A 25,367-nucleotide genomic window follows, 5' to 3' on the forward strand; every position below is an offset into this window, starting at 1 on the left:
CAGCTCCGTGAAGGATTTGCCTTTAAGGGGGGGCTCTGCACCCCAACACCCCCAAAGCATGGGGTTCTGGGCACCCCCCACCCCCCAAAAAACCCCACTTACGCCTCTAAGCCGAACCCACAACCACCTCCAAGGGGGATTATCGGGGTACACCCGAACTCCGTGAAGGATTTGCCTTTGAGGGGGGCTCTGCACCCCAAAAACCCCAAAGCATGAAGCTCCGGGCGCCCCCCGCACCCCCAAAAAACCCCACTCACGCCGCTGAGCCTCAGCCAGGAGCAGGAGCGTCCCCAAAACCGCGATGGCCCCGAGCCCCCTCATGGTCGCCGCTCGCCTCCCCCCACGCTCGGCACGGCCGGGGCAGAGGCGCCGGGCACGGGGACAGCGACACAAAAAGGGGCGCTCATTTGCATGACCCCACCCCAAAAAAAAGGGGGGCGCAGGGGCCGCCCCCCCCTCCCCACGTGGGGCCACCCGCGGTCACACGGTGCGGGCCTGCCCCGGGGAGGGGGGGTGGGGGGGACGCGGGGACCCCCCCCAGATCGCCCAGGGGGTTTTGGGGGGGCGGCCCCCCCATCCCGGCACACGGAGACCCCTGGGATGGGGATTTGGGATTTTGGGGGGTTTGGGGTTTGGGGGGTCGTGGAGGCCGCGGGGGTGACAGCCATGGCGGGGGGAGCGAGGGAGCAAAAAGGGGGGGGGTCCCCAATTCTGCACACAGCGGGGGACCCCCGGTTTGACACTCAAAGGGGGGCCCGAGCCCAGGGAGAGCGGGGGACCCCCAGTGTGGCACGAGGGGGGTGGGGACCCCGATCCCGGTGGGACACCCATGGGGGACCCCGATCCCGGGGGGTGACACGGGGGGGGGACCCCGATCCTCGTGGGTGACATGGGGGGGGACCCCGAATTTGTCCACACAGGGGGACCCCGACCCCCGGGTGACACGGAGGGGGACCCCGATGACACAGGGGGACCCCAATCCTGGTGGTTCATCCATGGGGGGACCCCGATCCCGGGGGTGACACGGGGGGACCCCGATGGGACAAGGGGACCCCGATCCCGGGGGTGACACAGAGGGGGACCCCGATGACACAGGGGGACCCCGAACCTGGTGCGTGACACGGAGGGGGACCCCGATTTCGGCGGGTGACACGGGGGGACCCCGAGCTTTCCGGCTCTGGCCGTTTCCGTGCCCCCCGGGGCTGTCCCGGTGCGTGTGGCCGCTCGTGCGGGCCGTGCCCGTGGGGCCACGTGTGCGGAGAGCCCCGTGACCCCCGGAGAGCCCCGTGACCCCCGTGTGCTCCCCGGGGCTGCTCCCCGTGACCCCCGTGTGTCCGGCTGTGGTCTGGCCGCAGCCCGCGGCGCGGTCCCGGTGCCGGTGTCCGGTGCCGGTGTCCGGTTCAGGCACTGGCCGAGCAGCCCGGGCGGGGCCTGCAGTGTCCCGGTCCTGATCCCGACCCCATCCTGGTCCCTTGTTCCGATCCCATCCTTATCCCGGATCCCGATCCCAGTCCCGGTCCCTGTTCCAATCCGCGGTCCCGATCACTGTCCCGTGTCCCTATCCCGGTCCCAACCCCCAGTCCCTGTCCCTGTCCCTGTCCCCGGTCCCGGTTCTGATCCCTGTCCCTATCCCCGGTCCCGGTCCCTGTCCCGTGTCCCAGTCCCGGTCCCAATCCCCGGTTCCGATCCCTGTCCTTGTCCCTATTCCAATCCCAATTCCCGGTCCCTGTCCCCGGTCCCCATCGTCCCAATCCCAATTCCCGGTCCCTGTCCCCAGTGTCCCAGTCGCAATCCCCGCCGCCGCTCCCGGTAGCGCCACTTTCTCTTTAAGGGATCTCCCGCGTCGTCGGCGACGTCACGCCCCGCTCAGCCAATGGGCGGCGGCGCGGGGGGCGTGGCCGGCGGAAAGGCGGGAAGCGGCGCGGGCGGGGCCGCCGCGGCTTTGGCGCGCGCGGGGGGGACGCGGCGGCCGCGCTCGGGACCCCAGGGACCCCCTCCAGGGACCCCCAGGGACCCCCGGGGACACCCCGAACCCCCCAGGGACACCCCGGCCCGCCCAGGGACACCCCGGGCCCGGGACACCCCCGGAGCCCCACCCCCACCCCGGATATCCCCCCCGGGACCATCCCCCACCCCCGGGAACCCCCGGGGACACCCCCGACCCCGTGCCACCCCCTGCGTCCCCACCCCCACCCCGGATATCCCCCCCGGGACCATCCCCCACCCCCGGGAACCCCCGGGGACACCCCCTGCCCCGTGCCACCCCCGGCGTCCCCACCCCCAGCCCGGATATCCCCCCCGGGACCACCCCTGGGGACACCCCCGGGCCGCCGCCCCGTCCCCATTCCCGGTGTCCCCCCGGTGTCGCCGCCCGTGTCCCCTCCATGGAGAACTTCCAGAAGGTGGAGAAGATCGGCGAGGGCACCTACGGCGTGGTCTACAAGGCCCGCAACAAGGTGACAGGAGAGGTGGTGGCGCTCAAGAAGATCCGCCTGGACACGTGAGTGGGGGTCCCGGGGGTCCCGGGGTGTCCCGGGGCGGTCCCCGGGGCTCACAGCCACCCCCCACCCCCGGTGTCACCGCAGGGAGACCGAGGGTGTCCCCAGCACGGCCATCAGGGAGATCTCGCTGCTCAAGGAGCTCAACCACCCCAACATCGTCAAGTGAGCCTGGGGGGCTTCTGGGGGGTCCTGGGGGGAGATGGCACCGAGGAGGGGTCCCAGGAGTGTCCTGGGGGGTCTTGGGGGAGATGTCACCGAGGAGGGGTCCCAGGAGCGTCCTGGGGTGTCCTGGGGGCTCTGGGGGGTCGTGGGGAGCCCCCCGTGACCAGGGCTGTCCCCAAGCTGTGCTGTGACCGTGCCAGGCCCTGTGGTGTCCCTGGGGCCATGGGACCCCTGGGGCTGTGGTGTCCCTGTGTCGCTGTCCCCATGTCCCCAAGCTGTCCCCGTGTCCTTGTCTCCATGTCCCTCTCCCTGTGTTCCATGGCTGTCCCTGTGTCCCAGACCCTGTCCCCGTGTCCCTGTCCCCATGTCCCTGTCCCCATGTCTCCGGGCTGTCCCCGTGTCCCCAGGCTGTCCCTGTGTCACTGTCCCCCTGTCCCAGGGCTGTCCCCATGTCCCCGGGCTGTCCCCGTGTCCCCAAGCTGTCCCCATGTCGCTGTCCCCGTGTCCCCAAGCTGTCCCCGTGTCGCTGTCCCCATGTCCCCAGGCTGTCCCTGTGTCACTGTCCCCCTGTCCCAGGGCTGTCCCCGTGTCCCCATGTCGCTGTCCCCGTGTCGCTGTCCCTGTGTCCCCAGGCTGTCCCCGTGTCGCTGTCCCTGTGTCCCTATGTCGCTGTCCCCGTGTCCCCAAGCTGTCCCCGTGTCGCTGTCCCCGTGTCCCCAAGCCGTCCCCGTGTCCCCAGGCTGCTGGATGTCATCCACACGGAGAACAAGCTGTACCTGGTGTTCGAGTTCCTGCACCAGGACCTCAAGAAGTTCATGGACTCCTCGTCCCTCAGCGGGATCGCGCTGCCGCTCATCAAGGTGGGGCCCAAAAACACCTGGGGGACACTGGGGGGACCCTAAAAGTCCTTTGGAGGATGTGGGGGACCCTAAAACATCTGGGGGGACATTGGGGGGACCTTAAAACTCCTCTAGGGGACATTGGGGGACCCTAAAACCCCGGGGGGTGACTTTGGCGGTTCCTAAACCTCTCTGAGGGGACCCTAAATCCCTTGGGGGGGACATTGGGGGGACCCTAAACCCCTCTGGGGGGCAATGGGGGGGTCCAGGGGGTCCCTGAACTTTCTTGGGGTGACTCTGGGGTCCCTCTGGGCACATTCTGGGGGGGTTTAGGGACACCCGGGTGACCCCAGTGTCACCCCAGGGGGGTTTAGGGACACCCTGGGCAGATCCCAAGACCCCCTGGGCGTCCCCCAAAACCCCAGAGCCACGCTGGGGGTCTCAGGGGTCACTCAGGGGGCTGACCTCGATGTCCCCAACAATGTCCCCGCTGTCCCCAGAGTTACCTGTTCCAGCTGCTGCAGGGGCTGGCCTTCTGCCACGCGCACCGGGTCCTGCACCGGGACCTGAAGCCGCAGAACCTGCTCATCAACGCCGAGGGCTCCATCAAACTGGCCGACTTCGGGCTGGCCCGCGCCTTCGGGGTGCCCGTCCGCACCTACACGCACGAGGTGTGGGCTTTGGGGGATTTCAGGCCTTGGGAGGGGATGTGGGGGGGTTTTGGGGGGCTCAGAACCGATTCAGGGTACCTGTGAAAACCTACACGCATGAGGTGTGGGGTTTAGGGGGGATTTGGGGGGGATTTGGGGGGCTCAGCAGCCCTTCAGGGTGCCCATATAAACCTACACGCATGAGGTGTGGGGTTTAGGGGGGATTTGGGGGGGATTTGGGGGGCTCAGCAGCCCTTCAGGGTGCCCATATAAACCTACACGCACGAGGTGGGGTTTGGGGGCGCGTTGGGGGGATTTCAGGGGTTTGGGGGGCTCAGGATTCCTTTAGGGTCCCCATGTAAACTTCCACGCATGAGGTGGGGATCTGGGGGGGATTTCGGGGATTTGGCAGCATTTTTGGGGCATTAGTGTCCCCGATGTCCCCAGGTGGTGACCCTGTGGTACCTTAGGGCTGTCCCCAATGTCCCCAATGTCCCCGATGTCCCCAGGTGGTGACCCCGTGGTACCTTAGGGCTGTCCCCGATGTCCCCAATGTCCCCAATGTCCCCGATGTCCCCAGGTGGTGACCCTGTGGTACCTTAGGGCTGTCCCCGATGTCCCCAGGTGGTGACCCTGTGGTACCTTAGGGATGTCCCCAATGTCCCCGATGTCCCCAGGTGGTGACCCTGTGGTACCTTAGGGATGTCCCCAATGTCCCCGATGTCCCCAATGTCCCCAGGTGGTGACCCTGTGGTACCTTAGGGATATCCCCAATGTCCCCGATGTCCCCAGGTGGTGACCCTGTGGTACCGCGCCCCCGAGATCCTGCTGGGCTGCAAATATTACAGCACGGCCGTGGACATCTGGAGCCTGGGCTGCATCTTCGCCGAGATGGTGAGGGACACCTGGGGACACCTGGGGACACCGGGGACAGAGGGGACAGCTGGACATATTGGGGTGTGACAGAGCCTGGGCTGCATCTTTGCCGAGACGGTGGCTGGCACCTGGGGACACTGAGGGGACACTGGGGTCTCTGGGGGCGTCCTGGGTGTCCCCAGACCCCCCGAGGGTGTCACCGGGGGTGACCCTGATGTCCCCAGACCCCCTCAGGTGTCACCGGGGGTGTCCTGGGTGTCCCCAGACCCCCCGAGGGTGTCACCGGGGGTGTCCTGGGTGTCCCCAGACCCCCCGAGGGTGTCACCGGGGGTGTCCTGGGTGTCCCCAGACCCCCCGAGGGTGTCACTGGGGGTGACCCTGATGTCCCCAGACCCCCCGAGGGTGTCACCGGGGGTGACCCTGATGTCCCCAGATCCCCTCAGGTGTCACCGGGGGTGACCCTGATGTCCCCAGACCCCCCTCAGGTGTCACTGGGGGTGACCCTGATGTCCCCAGACCCCCTCAGGTGTCACTGGGGGTGACCCTGATGTCCCCAGACCCCCCGAGGGTGTCACTGGGGGTGACCCTGATGTCCCCAGACCCCCTCAGGTGTCACCGGGGGTGTCCTGGGTGTCCCCAGATCCCCCTCAGGTGTCACCGGGGGTGTCCTGGGTGTCCCCAGACCCCCCGAGGGTGTCACTGGGGGTGACCCTGATGTCCCCAGACCCCCTCAGGTGTCACCGGGGGTGTCCTGGGTGTCCCCCTGGGTGACCCTGCAGTGACGTCACCGTGGGAACAAAGGGACATTGTGGAGGCCCCGGGGGGGGGGGGAGGGGACACCATGTGACCCTCCACGTCACCCGGGGGGGTCACGAGGGGCTCACGGGGTGGGGGAGGGGACAAAGCCCCGGGGGGAGGGGACAGGAGGGGACCGGGGGACCCCGGGGTGCCTTGGGGGTGGCCAGGATGTCCCCAGCCCCCCGGGGGGGTCTCAGGTGTCCCTTGGGGTGTCCCCCCTGTGTCCCCCTCCTCAGCAGTGTCCCAGACCCCCCTGGGGGTGTCCCCAGTGTCCCCAGATCCCTCTGGCTGTGTCCCCAGTGATGTCCCCAATGTCGCCCCAACCCCATTTCCCAATCCCAGATCACCCCAGGTGTCCCCAGCCCCCCCGGGGGTGTCCCCTGTGTCCCCTGTCCCCCGTGTGCCCCCAGATCGCTCCCAGGGCTCTGAGATCAAACCCTGTGTCCCCTGTGGCTGTCCCTAGGATGTCCCCAGTGTCCCCAGTGTCCCTGGGATGTCCCTGGGATGTCCCTGGGATGTCCCCAATGTCCCTGGGATGTCCCCAATGTCCCAGTGATGTCCCCAATGTCCCTGGGATGTCCCCAATGTCCCCGTCACCCCCAGATCACGCGCCGGGCGCTGTTCCCGGGCGACTCCGAGATCGACCAGCTGTTCCGCATTTTCCGCACGCTGGGCACGCCGGACGAGGCCGCCTGGCCGGGGGTGTCGGCGCTGCCCGACTACAAATCCACCTTCCCCCGCTGGGCGCGCCAGGACCTGGCCAAGGTGCTGCCGCCCCTGGACGACGAGGGCCGCAAGCTCCTGGCGGTGAGGGGACGCTCGGCCCCATTTTCCCGCTTTGCCCTGATTTTTCCCCAGTGTTCCCCACTTTTCCCTGCTTTTCCCCGCTTTTCCCTGCTTCTCCCCACTTTTCCCTGCTTTTCCCCCACTTTTCTCTGCTTTTCCCCACTTTGCCCTGATTTTTCCCGCTTTGCCCTGATTTTTCCCCAGTGTTCCCCACTTTTCCCTCACTTTTCCCTGCTTTTCCCCGGTTTTCCCTGATTTTCCCCCACTTTTTCCTGGGTTTTCCCCGCTTTTCCCTGCTTCTTCCCACTTTTTCCTCCTTTTTCCCACTTTGCCCTGATTTTCCCCACTTTGTCCTGATTATTCCCCAATTTCTCTTTCATTTTCCCTACTTTTCACAGGTTTTCCCCCATTTTTCCCAATTTTCCCCCATTTCCCCCATTTTTTCCCATTTCCCCCCATTTTCCCAATTTTCCTCAGATTCCCCCAATTTTGCCCACTTTTTCTTGATTTTTCCCCACTTTTCCCTGCTTTCTCCCACTTTTCCCTGCTTTTTCCCACTTTGTCCTGATTATTCCCCAATTTCTCTTTCATTTTCCCACTTTCTCCAGATTTTCCCCCAATTTTTCCTGATTCCTCCCCTTCCCCCCCATTCCCCCCATTTTTTCCCCTTTCCCCCAATTTTTTCCCATTTCCCCCCATTTTTCCCATTTTTTCCCATTTTCCCCCAATTTTCTCCCTTTTTGCCATTTTTCCCATTTCCCCTCATTTTCCCCCATTTGTCCCCATTTTCTCCCCGTTTCCCCCAATTTTTCCCCCCATTTTTTCCCATTTTCCCCGTTTTTCTCCCCAGCAAATGCTGCACTACGACCCCAACAAGCGAATCTCGGCCAAGGCCGCCCTGGGCCACCCCTTCTTCCAGGACGTCACCAGAGCTGTCCCCCACCTGCGCCTCTGACCCCAAAAACGACCCCGAACCCCCCCAAAAATGACCCTAAAACCCCAAACATATCCCCCAAACCACCCAAAACGTCCCCGAAAGACCCAAAACGTCCCCAAATGACCCCAAACCCCCAAAACGTCCCCAAAATACTCCAAAACTTCCCTGGATGTCCCCAAGATGTCCCCAAATGTCCCTAAAATATCCCCAGAACGTTCCAGAATGTCCCCAAAAGACCCCAGAATGTCCCTACGTGTCCCCAGATTGTCTTCAGGACCCCCCAGATGTCCCCAAAATGACCCCAACCCCCCCAAAGTCCCCAAAATGTCCTCAAAAGACCCCAAAACTTCCCTAAATTTCCCCAAATGTCCCCAAAATTACCCCAAACCCCCAAAATGTCCCAAAACGTCCCCAAAAGACTCGAAAACGTCCCTGAATGTCCTCAAATGTCCCTAAAATATCCCCAAATGTCCCCAAACCCCCAAAATGTCCCCAAATCCCCAAAATGTCCCCAAATCGTCCCCAGGGGGGTCCCAAGGCCACCCCTCCCCCCCCCGTGCCACCCCCTCGATGTCCCTTTGTCCCCTCCCCCGAACCTTGGGGGCTTTTTGTGATTTTTTTGCAGGAATTTGTAATAAAATTTATTCGGTTTTTATCACGGGGGGCGGGGTCAGGGTGGCATTGTCACCTCCGGGGCTGGCCTGTCACCTCCCCCCACCATCCTGAGGCCCCAAAAAATGTCCCCGAAACCCCAAAAATGTCCCCACCCCCCTCCGCAATGTCCCCAAATCTCCCAAAAATGTCCCCAAACCCCCCCAAAATGTCCCCAAACCCCCCAAAATGTCACCAAAACCCTCCTAAGTGTCCTCAGCAACCCAAAAAAAATGTCCCCAGACCCTTCCAAACTGTCCCCAAATGCTCCCAAACCCCCCAGAACCTCTCCACCCCCTCGGGTCACCAAAACCCCCCTCCGTGTCCCCAAACCCCCCGAAATGGCCCCAAATGCCCCCCCCAAGGCTTTCTCAGGCCACGCCCCCCGGCCTAATAGCCACGCCCACTCCCGGCCACGCCCGTCACGCCGGCGCAGCGTCCTGATTGGTCCGCCGAAGTCCCGCCCCCAGCGTGAGCGCTCCCGGCGGTCCACGCTGTCAATCAAAGCCAGCACCTCGTCTGATTGGGCGAGGTCTCGTCTCTCCCCGCCTCTTCATTGGGCGAGGCAGCCGCGGGGCTCCGCCCCCGTCGGTCACCTTATTTGTTGTCCCCCCGCCCCTCTGCGCGTTTTCGTTTCCTATTGGTCGGCTGCTATGTCACTCACTATAGAATCCGCCTCCTCGCCGCCTTTCCTCCTCCCCATTGGTCACTCTTCCTCGTCCTTCTATTGGCCGCTCCGCTGTCTATCACCCCTCCCCTTCCTCTTATTGGTTCAACTGAGCGGGGCGTCGCCCATCTCGCTTCCCATTGGCGGAGCTCAAAGGAGGGCTGTTCTCCCATTGGCGGACGCCTCTCTTAGTCCCGCCCCTCTCCGTGAGGGCTTGGCGGAGCCGCTGTTTGTGCGCTCGGGGCCGCGCCGGGAGGGCCCGGAGGTACCGGGGGGCACCGGGCGCGGCACCGGGCACCGAGGGGCACCGAGGGGCACCGAGGGGCACCGAGGGGCACCGAGAGCTGCCGAGCCCCGCGGGGAAACCGCGCCGGGCCGGGCCCGCGGGCGCTGCGCGCAGGGCGGGACCCCCGGGTGGGGATTTGGGGAGGGGGCTCCGGGCCTGAGGCGGCTCCGGGCCTGAGGCGGCCGCGGCTGCCTCGTCCCGGGGGGTTCCGGGCCGGGATCCCCCGAGGGCTCGGGGCTCGGCCGGGTTGGGGTTGAGGGGAGCGGCGCTGCTGCGGCGTGAGGGGTTCCCCCATTCTGGGGGGAGTTTTTGGGTCCCCTCCTCGTTATTGGGTTGGTTTTTTGTTTTGGGTGTTTTATTTTCTGCCTCTTCCCCGTTATTGGGGTTTTTCTCCTGTTTTGGGTTTCTTTTCCCACCCTCTCCCCGTTTTTGGGGTTTTTTTCCTGTTTTGGGCTTTTCTTAACGTCTCTTCTCCATTATTGTTTTTTTTTTTTTTCTGTTTTGGGGTCTTTTTTTCTGTCTCTTCCCCGTTATTGGGATTTTTCTACTGTTTTGGGGTGGGTTTTTTAATGTCTCTTCCCCATTATTGTTTTTTTTTTCCCTGTTTTGGGGTTTTTACTTTCTGTGTCTTCCTAGTTATTGGGTTTTTTTCCTTGTTTTGGGTTTTTTTTCCCCATTCCCTCCCCATTATTGGGTTTTTTCTCCTGTTTTGGGGCTTTTTTTTCCCACCCCCTCCCCATTATTTTTGGAGTTTTTTTTTCTATTTGTTTTTTTTTCCCCACCCCCTTCCCAGTATTGGGTTTTTCTCTTGCTTTGGGGGTTTTATTTTCTGTCCCCTCCCCATTATTGGGTTTTCTTTTCCTATTTTGGGGTTTTTTTTCCCCACTCCCTCCCTATTATTGGGTTTTCTCCTCTTGTTTGTATTTTGGGAATGTTTTCCTCGCTGCTTTGGGTTTTTTTCTGCACCTCACTCTCCATTATTGGGTTTTTCTCCTGTTTTGGGTTTTTCTCCCCTGCCTCCTCCCCATTATTGGGGTTTATCTCTATTTTGGGAGCATTTTCCTCACAGTCTTGGGGTTTTCCCCTCGTTATGGAGGATTCTGGTCCCTGCCTGGAGCTGGGGGTTCCCTGGAATTTGGGATTCCCTGGAATTTTGGGATCCCCGAGATCTGAGGCTCACCCGCAGTTTGGGATTCCTTGGAATTTGGAGTTGCTCAGAATTTGGGATCCGCCAGATCCGATCCTTGCCCAGAACTGGGGCTCCCCCAGAGTTTGGGATCCCCTGGGTGGCCGGCCTGTCCCATCCCAAATGGGGTGATCCCATCCCAGGGTGATCCCAATGGGGTGATTCTGGTGGGATGTTCCCATCCCAGTGAGGCTGATCCCAGTGTGCTGACCCCATCCCAGCTGGGTTATCCCACCTGCTGACCCCATCCCAGTGTTCTGATCCCATCCCAGTGTTCTGATCCCATACCCGCTGGGTTATCCCAGTGTTCTGACCCCATCCCAGTGTTCTCATCCCATCCCAGTGGGGTGATCCCATGTGCTGATCCCATCCCAGCTGGGTTATCCCACCTGCTGACCCCATCCCAGTGTGCTGACCCCATCCCAGTGTTCTGATCCCATCCCAGTGTGTGGATCCCATCCCAGTGTGCTGATCCCATCCCAGCTGGGTTATCCCACCTGCTGATCCCATCCCAGTGTACTGATCCCATCCCAGCTGGGTTATCCCACCTGCTGATCCCATCCCAGTGTTCTGATCCCATCCCAGTGTTCTGATCCCATACCCGCTGGGTTATCCCATGTGCTGATCCCGTCCCAGTGTTCTCATCCCATCCCAGTGTTCTGACCCCATCCCAGTTGGGTTATCCCAGTGTTCTGATCCCATCCCAGTGTTCTGATCCCATCCCAGTTGGGTTATCCCACTGTGCTGATCCCATCCCAGTGTACTGATCCCATCCCAGCTGGGTTATCCCACCTGCTGATCCCATCCCAGTGTGCTGACCCCATCCCAGTGTGCTGATCCCATCCCAGCTGGGTTATCCCACCTGCTGACCCCATCCCATCCCATCCCGGTGACCCCGTGCCCCCCTCTCTGTGTCCCCAGGATCGCGGTGCCGTCGCGCCCAGCCTGGCCATGGCCGCCCGTGGGGCCCAGCGGCCCAACGGGCACTCGCAGCCCAGTAAGATCTGCCAGTTCAAACTGGTGCTGCTGGGAGAGTCGGCCGTGGGCAAGTCCAGCCTGGTGCTGCGCTTCGTCAAGGGCCAGTTCCACGAGTACCAGGAGAGCACCATCGGCGGTGAGCCGGGATCTGGGGATCCCACGGGGATTTGGGGTGATCCCAGAGTGGGGTTTGGGGTTCAGAGCTTTGTCAAGCTCTGACAGTTCCACGAGCACCAGGAGAGCACCACTGGCAGTGAGCCGGGATCAGGGATCCCACAGGGATTTGGGGTGCAGGGAGGGCTCTTTGGAAGGGTTTGGGACACCCTGAGGTGTCCCTGGCTGGGTTGGTGACACAGTGATGGCTCTCTGGGTGGGTTGGTGACGTTCTGGTGACACTGGTGAGGTGGTGGTGACACTCTGCTGGGTTGGTGACACTCCGGTGTCACTGAGGTGACGCTGTCCCCCGTCCCCAGCGGTGCTCCTGACACAGTCCGTGTGCCTGGCTGGGTTTGGGGTGCAGTGAGGGGTCCCTGGCTGGGTTGGTGACACAGTGATGGCTCTCTGGGTGGGTTGGTGACACTGGTGACACTGAGGTGGCACTGTCCCCCGTCCCCAGCGGCGTTCCTGACGCAGTCTGTGTGCCTGGATGACACCACGGTGAAGTTTGAGATCTGGGACACGGCAGGGCAGGAGCGCTACCACAGCCTGGCCCCCATGTACTACCGGGGGGCCCAGGCTGCCATCGTGGTCTACGACATCACCAACCAGGTCTGGGCGGGATTTGGGGGTCTCAGGGGCGTACTGAGGAGGTTTTGGGGGGTTTGGGGGTGATTTGAGGGGATTTTGGGGGGTCTCAGGGGGTACTACTGGGGGGCCCAGGCTGCCATCGTGGTCTACGACATCACCAACCAGGTCTGGGCGGGATTTGGGGGTCTCAGGGGGGTACTGAGGAGGTTTTGGGGGGTTTGGGGGTGATTTGAGGGGATTTTGGGGGGTCTCAGGGGGTACTACTGGGGGGCCCAGGCTGCCATCGTGGTCTACAACATCACCAACCAGGTCTGGGGGGGATTTGGGGGTCTCGGGGGGGTACTGAAGGGATTTTGGGGGATCTGGGGGGGGGGGGGGTTTGGGGGTGATTTGAGGGGGTTTTTGGGGGGTCTCTACCAAGAGGGCCCAGGCTGCCATCGTGGCCTACCACATCACCAACCAGGTCTGGGGGGTTTGGAGGTCTCAAGGGAGTCCTGAGGGGGATCTGGGAGTTGGGGGGGGGATTTGGGGGGGATTTGGGGAGGGGTCTCATGGTGCCAACCCCCCGCCAGGAGACGTTTTCCTGTGCCCGGGGCTGGGTGACCTCAGGGGATTTGAGGAGGGGTCTCAGGGCTCTCTGGGTGTTTGAGGAGGGGTCTCAGGGTATTTGGGGAGGGGTCTCAGGCTCCACCCCCCCAGGAGACGTTTGCCCGCGCGCGGGGCTGGGTGAAGGAGCTGCAGCGCCAGGCCAGCCCCAGCATCGTCATCGCCCTGGCCGGCAACAAGGCTGACCTGGCCAGCAAGAGGATGGTGGAGTACGAGGTCAGGGGACTGGAGGAGATCTGGGGAGTTCTGGGGGGATTTCGGGACTTCTTGGGGGATTTGGGGATTTTTGGGGGGGGATTTTTTAGGGATTTTTTTGGAAATTTTTGGGGGGATTTTGGGGGATTTGGGGATTTTTTTGGGGAAATTTTGGGGGATGTTGGGATTTTTCGGGGGTATTTTGGGATTTGTTTTTTTTTTAATTTTGGAGGGATATTTTGGGGCGATTTTGAGATATTTTGGGGGGATTTTTGGGAACTTCTGGGGGAATTTTGGGATTTTTTTGGAATTTTTGGGGGGATTTGAGGAATTTTTGGGGGAATTTGAGATTTTTTTGGGAATTTTAGGAGGATTTTGGGATTTTTTTTGGGGGGAATTTCTGGGGGATTTTTTGGGTAATTGGTAATTTTGGGGGGGGGTTGGGTTTTTAGGAACAAGTAGAGGTTTTTCTGGGAATATTTGGGGTTGTTTCCAGCAGTTCCTGGGTTTGATTTCTGGTAATTTCTGGGGCTGTTTTCAGGAATTTCCGGGGTTGTTTCTGGGCTGTTTCCGTGGGTTTTTGGGGGGGAATTTTGGGGCTTTTTACTGAGTTTTCCCTGCAGGAAGCCCAGGCCTACGCTGACGACAACAGCCTGCTGTTCATGGAGACCTCGGCCAAGACAGCCATGAATGTCAACGACCTCTTCCTGGCCATCGGTGGGCTGGGGGGTCTCTGAGGGGTTTTGGGGGCACTCAGGGGGGTTCTGAGGGGTTTTGGGGGGTCTCAGAGGGGTCTGTAGGGGGGTTTTGGGGGATCTCGGGGGTTTTGGGGAGGTCTCAGGGGGGTTCAGAGGGGTTTTGGGGAGGTCTCTGAGTGGTCTGGGGTCTCTGAGGGGTTTTGGGGAGGTCTCAGGGGGGGTCTCAGGGAGGTCTGGGGTCTTTGAGGGGTTTTGGGGGCGTCTCAGGCAGGTCCTGAGGGGGCTCTGAGGGGTTTTGGGGGGTTTCAAGAGGGTTTTAGGAGGGGTATCAGGGGGTTTTGAGGGGTTTTGGGGGGTCTCAGAGGGGTCTGCGGGGGGTTTTGGGGGATCTCGGGGGTTTTGGGGAGGTCTCAGGGGGGGTTCTGAGGGGTTTGGGGGGTTTCAGAGGTGTCGGGGAGGGTCTCAGAGAGATTTTGAGGGGTTTTGGGGTGTCTCAGGGCAGTCTGGGGGTACTCAGGGGAGTCCTGAGGGGTTTTGGGGGCGTCTGGGGGGAACTGTGAGGGGTTTGGGGGAGATCTCAGAGGGGTCTGAGGGGGCTTTGATGACCCCAAACCACCCCAAATGATCCCAAATCGCCCGAAACCACCCCAAATAACCGCAAATTATCCCGAATAACCCCAAACCACCCCAAACCACCCCAAATGATCGTAAATAACCCCAAATGATCCCAAACCACCCCAAACAACCCCAAATGATCCCGAATGAGCCCAAGTTGCCCCAGCTGACCCCGACTCCCCCGTTCCAGCCAAGAAGCTGCCAAAGACGGAGCCGCAGAGCTCGAGCGGGGCCGGGGGCCGGGGCCGGGGCGTGGACCTGAGCGAGCAGAGCCCGCAGGGCCGCGGGCAGTGCTGCAGCAACTGAGGGATCCGCTGGGATCCGCTGGGATCCGCTGGGATCAGAGCACAGCCGGGATCCACCGGGACTGAACCCAAATCCAGCCCGCAGGGCCGCGGGCAGTGCTGCAGCAACTGAGGGATCCGCTGGGATCACAGCACAGCCGGGATCCACCAGGACTGAACCCAGATCCAGCCGGCAGTGGGCTGGGCCTGCAGCAACTGAGGGATCTGCTGAGATCTGCTGGGATCCACCCCAAATCCAGCCAGGATCCACCAGGACTGAATCCAGATCCAACCTGCAGGACCACAGCCGGTGCTGCAGCAACTGAGGGATCCACAGGACCCAATGGGATCTGCTGGGATCAGCTGGGATCAGAGCACAGCCAGGATCCACCAGGACTGAGCCCAAATCCAGCTGGCAGTGGGCTGGGGCTGTAGCAACTGAGGGATCCACTGGGATCCAATGGGATCTACCGGGACTGAACCCAGATCCAGCCGGCAGTGGGCTGGGGCGGCAGCAGCGGAGGGATCCACTGGGATCTGTTGGGATCACAACCAGGACCCAGCCCAAATCCAGTTGGGATTACAGCCAGGATCTAGCCCAGATCCAGCCACGATCTAGCGCAGATCCAGCCCAGATCCTGTTGGGATCACAGCCGGGTTCCACCGGGATTGAACCCAGATCCAGCCCGCAGGGCCGTGGCCAGTACTGCAGCAGCTGAGGGATCCAGCAGGATCCAGCCAGATTCCAGTGAGGATTCCAGCCCAGATTCCAGCCCCATTCCCAGCCAGGATCCCACCAGATCCCACCAGATCCCAGCTCCATCCCTGGGACTCTCCCCGAGCTCTGTCCTAGCACTTTCTGAAGCTTCCAAGGCTCCACCTCGGCACCAGATCCCTCCTGGATTCTCCAGAGCTCTCCTGGCTCCACCAGGCCCTGCTTGGATCTACCAGATCCCACCTGGACCTTCCAGATTTCACATGGATTCTTCTGTCCCCTCCTGAATCCCCCAGATCTCGCACAGATCCTCCAGACTGCTGGGATCCCCCAGATCCCTCCTGCCTCCACCAGATCCCTCAGATCTCTCTTGGATCCTCCAGCTCCCACACAGATTCTCCAGACTCCTCCTGGCTCCACCAGATCCCTTTTGGATTCACCAGATCTCACACGGACCCTCCAGATCCCCCTCCAGACCCCATAAAGCTCCGCCGGATCCTGTTGCCAGATCCCCGATCCCTCTCCGGCGGCAGCGGGACTGGCCCGGCCGGGACTGGACTCGCAGGGATCCCCGGACTGCCCGGCCGGCACCGCGGGGCCTCGGATGCTCGGATCCCCCCTGGATCCCTCCAGATCCCTCCTGGCTCCACCAGGCCCTGCTTGGATCTACCAGATCCCACCTGGACCTTCCAGACTTCACACGGATTCTTCAGCCCCCCCCGGATCCCCCAGATCCCTCCTGGATCCTCCAGATCTCTCACAGATCCTCCAGACTCCGCCGGGATCCCCCGGATCCCTCCTGGCTCCACCAGATCCCTCCTGGATCTTGGGATCTGGGGGTCCCGCAGCCCCCAGGCCCGGCGGGGTTTGGGGCATTCCCCGTGGGACAGGAGCCGCGGTGGCACCGTGGCCTCCCCTGGTGGCCTGGCCTGGGGACACCGGGGACACCGAGGGGACCCTGCTGTGGGAGCTGCGGTGGCCCTGTTGGTGATGGCACCTGAGTGACCTCGGCCGTGGTCACTCCACGGGGACGTCCCCGTGGTCATCCTGGCCAGGGTCACTCCACAGGGACGTCCCCGTGGTCATCCTGGCCGTGGTGACTCCACAGGGACGTCCCCGTGGTCATCCTGGCCAGGGTCACTCCACAGGGACGTCCCCGTGGTCATCCTGGCCGTGGTCACTCCACGGCGACGTCCCCGTGGTCATCCTGGCCGTGGTCACTCCACAGGGACGTCCCCGTGGTCATCCTGGCCGTGGTCACTCCACAGGGACGTCCCCGTGGTCATCCTGGCCGTGGTCACTCCACGGCAACGTCCCCCGTGGTCATCCTGGCCGTGGTCACTCCACAGGGACGTCCCCCGTGGTCATCCTGGCTGTGGTCACTCCACAGGGACGTCCCCGTGGTCATCCTGGCCATGGTCACTCCACGGCAACGTCCCCGTGGTCATCCTGGCCGTGGTCACTCCACAGGGACGTCCCCGTGGTCATCCTGGCCGTGGTCACTCCACGGGGACGTCCCCGTGGTCATCCTGGCCGTGGTCACTCCACGGCGACGTCCCCGTGGTCATCCTGGCCGTGGTCACTCCACAGGGACGTCCCCGTGGTCATCCTGGCCGTGGTCACTCCACGGGGACGTCCCCGTGGTCATCCTGGCCGTGGTCACTCCACGGGGACGTCCCCGTGGTCATCCTGGCCGTGGTCACTCCACAGGGACGTCCCCGTGGTCATCCTGGCCATGGTCACTCCACAGCGATGTCCCCGTGGTCATCCTGGTCGTGGTCACTCCACAGGGACGTCCCCGTGGTCATCCTGGTTGTGGTCACTCCACGGGGACGTCCCCGTGGTCATCCTGGCCGTGGTCACTCCACAGGGACGTCCCCGTGGTCATCCTGGCCGTGGTCACTCCACAGGGACGTCCCCGTGGTCATCCTGGCCGTGGTCACTCCACGGGGACGTCCCCGTGGTCATCCTGGCCGTGGTCACTCCACAGGGACGTCCCCGTGGTCATCCTGGCCATGGTCACTCCACAGCGATGTCCCCGTGGTCATCCTGGCCGTGGTCACTCCACAGGGACGTCCTCATGGTCGTTGCGGTCATGGTCACCCCACAGGGACATCTTTGTGGTCATCCCCCATGTGACATCCCCTGGTGATCCCAGTGGTGGCCTCAGTGTCCCCTCATTGGTCCCAGTGGTGGCCACGATGTCCCCAGGTGATCCCAGCCATGGTGGCCCTCCAGGTGATGTCCCCCAGGTGATGGTCCCCATGGTGGCCACAATGTCCCCAGGTGATCCTAGTGATGGCCACGATGTCCCCTCAGTGGTCCCAGTGGTGGCCACGATGTCCCCAGGTGATGCCAGCCATGGCCACCCCTCAGGTGTCACCCCCAGTTTGTCCCCGTCCCCATCCTGGCCCGTCCCACTTTGCACTTTATGGTCAGATGTCCCCTGGGTGCTGTCCCCGTGTCCCCGGGGCTGGCAGCGAGGGGACCGCAGTGCCACCCCCCTGCCCTTCGTCCTTGTCCCTTCTGGGCCCTCGGTGTCCCCACCCTGCCCAGGGGACACCCCAGAACGGTGACACCCTGAATTTGGGACACCCCGAGGTGGTGGCACCCCAAAATTTGGGACACCCCGACTTGGGGACACCCGGAATTGTCCCCGCAGGTGTGGGGGGTGGCGGCTGTGGGGTGGAGGGACCCGGTCCCGTATGAAGCCCCTGGGGACACCTTGGGGACATTCCCTGGGACAGTTTGGGGACATTCCCGGTGCTTCAGAGCCTCTGGAATTTGTGACATCGGTGTCCCCAGGGTGGGGACAGAGCCCGCAGAGTCCTGGCGACATCCCTACCCTCGGGACACCTCGGGGACATTCCCAGGGCCACTCCCGGGGACACCTCGGGGACACCGGGGACACCTCAGGGCCTTTCCGGGGGCCATTCCCGGGGACACTCCCGGCCCCGCCCTGGTGACACCTGGGGGCCATTCCCGGGGACACTGGGGACACCTCGGGGCTGTTTCCAGGGACATTCCCGGTGCCTCTGGAATTGGTGACAGAGCCTGCAGGGTCCTGGCTCTGTCCCCACCCTCGGGGACACCCTGGGGACACTCCCGGGGCCATTCCCGGGGCCGCTCCCGGTGCTCCTGAGCCTCTGGAATTGGTGACATCGGTGTCCCCAAAGTGGTGGCCGCCATGTCCCAGCCCTGGAGCAGCCGGGGACACCGCAGCTCCTGCCACTCTTTTATTTTTTTTGTTCTTTTCTTTTTTTGTTCCTTTCTTTTTTGTTCCTTTCTTTTTTGTTCATTTCTTTTTTCCCATTTTCCGGCTTTTTCCTCGGGTTTGTTTTTCCGCCCGATCCGGTTTTTCCCTGCCTTTGGGAAGCTCCTCCCTCGCGGTGAAATAACAATCGTGGTAACCACAGGCTCGGGTCGCTGCTTCACCCGCGTATTTAATGTAAAGTAAAAAACCCAACAAGGACAAAAAAACAAGGAAAAAAAATCCCAAAAAACCGAAAATTCCCAACTTTTTGTGTGCTCAGGGAGGGGACAGGCGACAACACCGGGGCCGGCCGGTGCCAGCAGCCGCTGCCAGATGGCGGCCCTGCCCTGATAACGCTTATCAGAGCTGGCAGCTGCCTGGCGACTCCTGGCTTTTGCCGGTTTTTTTTTTCCTTTTTTTTTCCCGTTTTTTCCCCCAAATTCCCACCGGGAAATTCGGGAGCGCCGCTGCCCTTTTAAATCCGCGTGGCCGCTTTAAGACCCCCTGGTGCTCGGCGTGGTGTTGCCGTTTTAAGCGGGCTGCGGTGGGGCCCACCCTGAGCGAGGCCACGCCCATTGGCCCCCGTTAAAGTAAACAGAGGGGCGTGGTCAGGCGGGTCGCGCCCTTTCCGAGGCCACGCCCATCGCCCCCCTCTTAAAGCGGCCGCGCCCGCTGGGACATCGCGGGAGCGCGGAACCGTTACGCAGGTGCGCGGCGGGGACAACCGGGAGCGGGACGGGAGCCGGGACAACCGGGAGCGGCACCGGGACGGGAATGGGGCGGAAAAAACGGGGAGCGGGGTGGGGCTGAGGAGGGGAGAAGCAGGACCCCGCTGGGGCTGGGGGGAAAGCAACGGGGACCGGGAGAAGTTTGGGGACAACCGGGACCGGCCTGGGCCTACGGCGGGGATAACCGGGACCGGGATGGCGCTGGGGACGGGATAACGGGGACTGGGATGGGGTTGGGGAGGGGACAACCGGGACCGGGATGGCTGTGGGGACGGGACAACCGGGACCGGACTGGGCTGGGTACAGCCGGGACCGGGATGGTGCCGGGGGAGGGGACAACCGGGACCGGACTGGGCTGGGAACAACCGGGACCGACCGTGCTGGCCTGGGAGTAACCGGCACCGGGCTGCGGAGTCGTGAAGAGGGACCGGGCGGGGGCTGCGTGGGGACACAGTGAGCACCGGGCTGGGTCTGGCGCGGGGGCAGAACCGGGACCGGGCTGGGGTTGCGGAGGGGCAGAACCGGAGCGCGAACCGGGCGCGGTTGTGTCGCGCCGGAGGTCCCTGATTGTCGCTTTCCCCGGCAGCGTCACCGGGGCCGTTTCCCCGTCCCGGCGCCCGCCCCAGCCGCGCTCTCCCGTCCCGCCGCCGCCGCCGCGATGCTGTTGCTCCGGGCCATGGCCGGCCGCAGGTAGGAGCGGCCCCGCCGGGGCTCCCGGTGTCCCCCCGGTGTCCCCGGCGCCGCTGTGACGCCGCTGTCCCCGCAGGCTCCCGCCGCTGATGCAGCTGCCCCGCGACTGCTCCCGGTTGGCCGCCGGTAGCGCGGCCCCGGGGGGACACCGGGGGACACCGGGGCGACAGCGGGGAGCGGCCCCGGTGCTGGCGGCGCTGCTCGGGCTCGGGGCCGTCCTGGCCTACGGAGAGCGGCGGCGGAGGGTGAGCGACACCGCGGGTGGTGGCACCACGGGGGTGGCACGGGGTGGGGCGCGGTGACACCTCGGGGTCCTTCACCCCACGGGAACACCGGGGTGGGGCTGGATCCCGGCAGGAGGCGGCACCTGAGGGGCGGATCCCGGTGAGAGGTGACACCGGGACAGCGGGAACGGGAGGGGGGGGGGATGGCACCGGGGGGTGGATCCCGGGGGAACGGGGTGGCGCCGGGAAAGGGACAGCCTGGGGACGGGGTGGCACCGGGAGAGCGGGAGCCCAGGACGGGGGTGGCACCGGCGGAAGGGTCCCGAGGGAAGGGGTGGCACCGGGACAGGGGGATCCCAGGGGAGGGGGGCGTGACACCGGGACAGGGGGATCCTGAGCATGGGGGTGGCACCGAGGGGTGGATCTCGGGGCAGGGAGGTGGCACCGGGGAACGGCTGACACCGGGACAGCGACATCCCGGGGAGGGGGTGGCACCGGGACGGGGGGGGTCCTGAGGAGGAGGGGGGGATGCCACCGGGATCCCGGGGCCACGGGGGGGTCCCGCTGACCCTCCCGGTGCCCGCAGATCGCCGAGGCCGCCCAGGCCCCCCCCGCCCCGCGGTACCCCCGTTACACCCGGGCGGAGGTGGCGCAGCACCGCAGCCCGAGCGAGCGCGTGTGGGTCACCTACGGCACCGAGGTGTTCGATGTCACCGACTTCGTGGAGCTGCACCCGGGGGGACCGGACAAGATCCTGCTGGCGGCCGGCGGGGCCCTGGAGCCCTTCTGGGCTCTCTACGCCGTCCACAGCCAGCCCCACGTGCTGGAGCTGCTCCGCGACTACAAAGTGGGCGAGCTGAGCCCCGAGGAGGCCGCGCCACCGCCGGCGGACACCGGGGACCCGTTCGCCGGGGACCCCCCGCGCCACCCGGCGCTGCGGGTGAACAGCTTGAAGCCTTTTAACGCGGAGCCGCCGCCGGAGCTGCTGACCCAGAGCTTCCTGACGCCCAACGAGCTTTTCTTCACCCGCAACCACCTCCCGGTGCCCGCCGTGGAGCCGGGCTCCTACCGGCTGCGCGTGGAGGGCCCCGGCGGCCGCGCGCTGTCGCTGTCGCTGGCGGAGCTCCGCCAGCGCTTCCCGAAGCACGAGGTGACGGCCACGCTGCAGTGCGCCGGTAACCGGAGGTCTGAGATGAGCCGCGTCCGGCCGGTCAAGGGGCTGGCGTGGGACATCGGCGCCATCAGCACGGCGCGCTGGGGGCGGGGCGCGGCTCCGCGACGTGCTGCTCGCCGCCGGCGTCACCGACGGCACCGGCGATGACACCGGCGACGGCGAGTGGCACGTGTGCTTCGAAGGGCTGGACGCGGACGCTTCGGGGACGCCGTACGGAGCGTCCATCCCGTTAAAGCGGGCGCTCAGCGCCGAGGCCGAGGTGCTGCTGGCGTACGAGATGAACGGGCGGGAGCTGCCGCGGGATCACGGCTTCCCGGTGCGCGTGGTGGTGCCCGGCGTGGTCGGGGCGCGGAGCGTGAAGTGGCTGCGGAGCGTGGCGGTGTCGCCCGCGGAGAGCCCGAGCCACTGGCAGCAGAAGGACTACAAGGGCTTCTGCCCGTCCGTGGATTGGGATTCCGTGGATTTCGGGGCCGCGCCCGCCATCCAGGAGCTGCCGGTGCAGTCGGCGATCACCGAGCCCCGGCCCGGCGCCGCCGTCCCCGCCGGGGAGCTGACAGTGAAGGGATACGCGTGGAGTGGAGGAGGAAGGGAGGTGGTCCGGGTGAGTGGGGACGGGGATGGGGTGGGGGAAATGGGGGGGAAGTGAATGGGGTGGGAAAATGGGGTGGGGAATTGGGAAAATGGGGGGGAAATGAATGGGGTGGGGGGAAATGAATGGGGGGTGGGAAATGGGGTGGAAATGGAATGGGGAAGGGGATGGAGGGAATGGGGTGGGGAAAATGGGGAGGGGAATGGGGTGGGGGGGAATGGAAATGGTGGGAAATGGGGTGGGGGAATTGGGTGGAGAATGGGGAAAACGGGGGGAAATAGGGTGGGGGAAATGGGTCAGGGTTGGGAAAAATGGGGTGGGAAAAGGGGATGGAGAAAGGGGTCCTGTCGCTGGACAGCGGCCGGACACCGTTCTACGTTAATTAACACTAATTAACTCTATTTAGCTCTATCGTTACCTGGCAGGTGGATGTGTCCTTGGACAGCAGCCAGACATGGCTCTATGCTAATTGATTACCACTAATTAACTGTATTTCTGCCCAGTGGATGTGGCTCTACGCTAATTAATTAACGCTAATTAACACTAATTACGCCCGGCAGGTGGACGTGTCCCTGGATGGCGGCCGGACCTGGCGCGTGGCCGAGCTGGGCCCGCGGCCGGAGCGCGGCCGGGGCTGGGCCTGGGCGCTGTGGGAGCTGCGGGCGCCGGCGCCCGCGGGCGCCCGCCTGGACATCGTCTGCAAGGCCGTGGACCGGAGCTACAACGTCCAGCCCGACAGCGTGGCGCCCATCTGGAACCTGCGCGGGGTCCTCAGCAACGCCTGGCACCGCGTCAGCGTCACCGTCGCCCGCTGAGGGACGTGGGGACGTCAGGGCACTGGGGACAGCGGGGACGTCGGGGACAGCGGGGACGATGGGGACATCGGGGCACTGGGGACGTCGGGGACAGCGGGGACGATGGGGACATCGGGGCACTGGGGACATCGGGGACAGCGGGGACGATGGGGACATCGGGGCACTGGGGACATCGGGGATGTCGGGGCATTGGGGACATCGGGGCATTGGGGACGTCGGAGCACTGGGGGCATCTGGAACCTGAACAACGCCTGGCACCACGTCAGCGTCACCCGCTGAGGGACATCATGAGGACATCGGGGATCCCTGGAGATCAGTGGGATCTGTGGATCCGAAAGGGTTCCGTGGCCCCAAGGAGTCCTGCAGACCCCAATGGGTTCTACAGACCCCGATGGGCTCTACAGACCTCAAATGTCCTGCGGACCCCCAAAATGTCCTGTAGATCCCAAAGAATCCTGCAGACCCCAAAGGTTCCTAAAGACCCCAGGGGGATCTACGGACCCCAAAATGTCCTGCAAACCCCAAAGAGTCCCGCAGACCCCAATGGATTCTGTGACCCCAAAGAGTTCTGCGCACCCCAATGGGTCCTACAGACCCCAAAATGTCCTACAGACCCCAATGGATTCCATGGCCCCAAAGAGTCCCGCAGACCCCAATGGGTTCTGCAGGCCCCCATCTTCTACTGACCCCAAAAGATTCCACAGACCCCAAAAGGATTTTATGGCCCCTGAAGGATTTTATGGACCCCAAAGGGTTCCATGGACTCCGAAAGGATTTTAGGGCCCCTCAAAAGATTTTATGGCCCCTACAAAACATTTTATGGACTCTAGAATGATTTTATGGCCCCCAAAGGGTTCCACAGATCCCAGAAGGGTTTAGGGCCCCTCAAAGGATTTTATGGACCCCAAAGGGTTCCACAGATCCCAAAATGATTTTAGGGACCCCAAAGGATTTTATGGACCCCCACAGAGTTCTGGAGGCTCCAAAGATTTCTACGGCCCCGGAGGATTCTGCGGGTTCCTGCAGCTCGAAGGTCAGCGGGATTTTATGGCCCCCACGTTTTATGGCCCCCGCGTTTTATGGCCCCCGGGTTTTATGGCCCTGGTTTTACACCCCGATGTGTGAAAGTGCCTCCTGCCATAAAGATTTGGGAACTTTTATGGGATCGGTGCCTTCCTGGGGGCAGCGGGGGCAGCGGGGGATGGGGGCACTTCTGGGACCCCCTGAGCCTATAGGAGACTGTGACCCTACAGGAGCCCTTGGGACCCGCTGACCCTATGGGGACCCCTGAGACCCCCGATCCTATAGGACACTGGGACCCCATGGGACCGCCTGACCCCAAATAACCCCCTGACCCTATAGGGACCCCTGGGACCCCTGACCCTATAGGAACTCACGGGATCCGCCTGACCCTATAGGGACCCCTGGGACGCCTGATCCTATAGGGACTCCTGGGACCCCTGACCCTATAGGGACCCCTGGGACCCCCGATCCTATAGGGACCCCTGGAACCCCATGGGACCCTATGGCATGGTGGAAGCCCCTGATCCTTTAGAGAACCCAATGACCCCATGGGACCTCCTGACCCTAAATAACCCCTGACCCTATAGAACCCCTGACCCTATAGAACCCCCCTGACCCTAAATAACCCCTGACCCTATAGAACCCTCCTGACCCTAAATAACCCCTGACCCTATAGAACCCCCCTGACCCTAAATAACCCCTGACCCTAAATAACCCCTGACCCTATAGAACCCCCCTGACCCTAAATAACCCCTGACCCTATAGAACCCCCCTGACCCCAAATACCCCCGGACTCCATAGAAACCCCGTGCCCCTATGGGACCCCCCGGCCCTGTGGGACTGCCATGGTCCCCGTTATCGATGCCCGTTATCGATCCCCGTTATCGATCCCCGTTTTCGATGCCCGTTATCGATGCCCGTTATCGATGCCCGTTTTCGATCCCCGTTATCGATCCCCGTTATCGATGCCCGTTATCGATCCCCGTTATCGATCCCCGTTTTCGATCCCCGTTATCGATCCCAGTTATCGATGCCCGTTATCGAGCCCCGTTATCGATGCCCGTTATCGATGCCCGTTATCGAGCCCCGTTATCGATCCCCGTTATCGATCCCCGTTATCGAGCCCCGTTATCGAGCCCCGTTATCGAGCCCCGTTATCGAGCCCCGCCCCATCGACGCGCTCGGCGCTCCCCGCTCGATTCTCTCGGCGCTCCCTCCCCGCCCTGCCGGCCGCTCGATGCACTCGGCGCGCGGCGCGGGGCTAGCGGGGCCGGAAGCGGCGGGGGCGGGGCCGGAAGTGGCGGGGCGGGGCCGGAAGTGGCGGGGGGCGGGGGGGGGCCCGGGGCCTCCTCAGGAGCCGCCGCCGCCGCCGCGCCCGGACCCCCCCGGACCCCCCCCGCGCCGCCACCCCCGGACCCCCCCCCAGCCCCGGGGGGGCCTCCCGAGCCCGCCGCGGCCCCGCCGGTGAGAGCGCGCGCCGCGGCCGCGTCTGGAGGGGGCGCGGCCTCGCGGGGACCCCCCCGGGCCGGTTCGGGGGTCCCGGTTGGGGGGGGCTCGGGGACCCCGGAGAGCCCCAGGGGTTTTGGCGGGCTCGGGATTTGGGGAGGGTCCGGGTCCCCTCAGGGGGGCTGGGCTGGGGGGGGGCGCGTCCCCCCGAGGGTCCCGGGCCGGATTTGGGGGGGGGTCTTCTCTTT

General features: G+C 63.7%; 3 protein-coding genes and 1 long non-coding RNA gene across 5 annotated transcripts; 3 read left to right on the forward strand and 1 right to left on the reverse strand.

Annotated features, from left to right (window-relative positions):
• The first annotated feature begins 2,328 nt into the window (after positions 1 to 2,328).
• Positions 2,329 to 7,615, forward strand: CDK2 (cyclin dependent kinase 2). Its single transcript, XM_068178456.1, has 7 exons — positions 2,329 to 2,500; positions 2,586 to 2,663; positions 3,403 to 3,523; positions 4,003 to 4,173; positions 4,945 to 5,046; positions 6,430 to 6,633; positions 7,463 to 7,615. Exons 1-7 carry the CDS (start codon positions 2,385 to 2,387, stop codon positions 7,565 to 7,567), a joined length of 897 nt encoding a protein of 298 aa, XP_068034557.1. The 5' UTR covers positions 2,329 to 2,384; the 3' UTR covers positions 7,568 to 7,615.
• A 1,416-nt stretch (positions 7,616 to 9,031) lies between these two features.
• On the forward strand, positions 9,032 to 15,179 carry RAB5B (RAB5B, member RAS oncogene family). 2 transcript variants are annotated; one of them, XM_068178452.1, is made up of 7 exons: positions 9,032 to 9,132; positions 11,261 to 11,453; positions 11,934 to 12,085; positions 12,764 to 12,886; positions 13,489 to 13,582; positions 14,369 to 14,468; positions 14,773 to 15,179. In XM_068178452.1, exons 2-7 carry the CDS (start codon positions 11,291 to 11,293, stop codon positions 14,786 to 14,788), a joined length of 648 nt encoding a protein of 215 aa, XP_068034553.1. In that variant the 5' UTR covers positions 9,032 to 9,132; positions 11,261 to 11,290; the 3' UTR covers positions 14,789 to 15,179. The 2 variants fall into 2 exon arrangements, with proteins under 2 accessions (XP_068034553.1, XP_068034552.1); XM_068178451.1 differs by having other exon boundaries at positions 14,369 to 15,179.
• A 154-nt stretch (positions 15,180 to 15,333) lies between these two features.
• LOC137466795 (uncharacterized) lies at positions 15,334 to 15,908 on the reverse strand. The gene is made up of 2 exons (XR_010995282.1): positions 15,583 to 15,908; positions 15,334 to 15,475 (listed from the first exon to the last, which is right to left on the reverse strand). It is a non-coding gene; the product is annotated as an uncharacterized lncRNA (long non-coding RNA).
• A 2,990-nt stretch (positions 15,909 to 18,898) lies between these two features.
• On the forward strand, positions 18,899 to 22,716 carry SUOX (sulfite oxidase). Its single transcript, XM_068178449.1, is given in 6 exon segments — positions 18,899 to 19,137; positions 19,745 to 19,848; positions 19,925 to 20,093; positions 20,659 to 21,330; positions 21,332 to 21,847; positions 22,396 to 22,716. Coding segments are annotated over 5 exon segments (1,644 nt in total). The 5' UTR covers positions 18,899 to 19,137; positions 19,745 to 19,816; the 3' UTR covers positions 22,651 to 22,716.
• Positions 22,717 to 25,367: the final 2,651 nt, after the last annotated feature.

The sequence above is a fragment of the Anomalospiza imberbis genome, unplaced genomic scaffold (assembly GCF_031753505.1).
Source record: "Anomalospiza imberbis isolate Cuckoo-Finch-1a 21T00152 unplaced genomic scaffold, ASM3175350v1 scaffold_439, whole genome shotgun sequence".
Taxonomy (NCBI): Eukaryota; Metazoa; Chordata; class Aves; order Passeriformes; family Viduidae; genus Anomalospiza; species Anomalospiza imberbis.

Excerpts from the sequence above, each read along its gene's own strand:
- CDK2 (XM_068178456.1), top strand. The coding sequence starts at position 2,385 with ATGGAGAACTTCCAGAAGGTGGAGAAGATCGGCGAGGGCACCTACGGC. Across the intron at positions 4,174-4,944 it reads TCCGCACCTACACGCACGAG|GTGGTGACCCTGTGGTACCG; the intron begins GTGTGGGCTTTG and ends CGATGTCCCCAG. Across the intron at positions 5,047-6,429 it reads GCTGCATCTTCGCCGAGATG|ATCACGCGCCGGGCGCTGTT; the intron begins GTGAGGGACACC and ends CGTCACCCCCAG.
- RAB5B (XM_068178451.1), top strand. The coding sequence starts at position 11,291 with ATGGCCGCCCGTGGGGCCCAGCGGCCCAACGGGCACTCGCAGCCCAGT. Across the intron at positions 11,454-11,933 it reads CCAGGAGAGCACCATCGGCG|CGGCGTTCCTGACGCAGTCT; the intron begins GTGAGCCGGGAT and ends CCCCGTCCCCAG. Across the intron at positions 12,086-12,763 it reads TCTACGACATCACCAACCAG|GAGACGTTTGCCCGCGCGCG; the intron begins GTCTGGGCGGGA and ends CCACCCCCCCAG.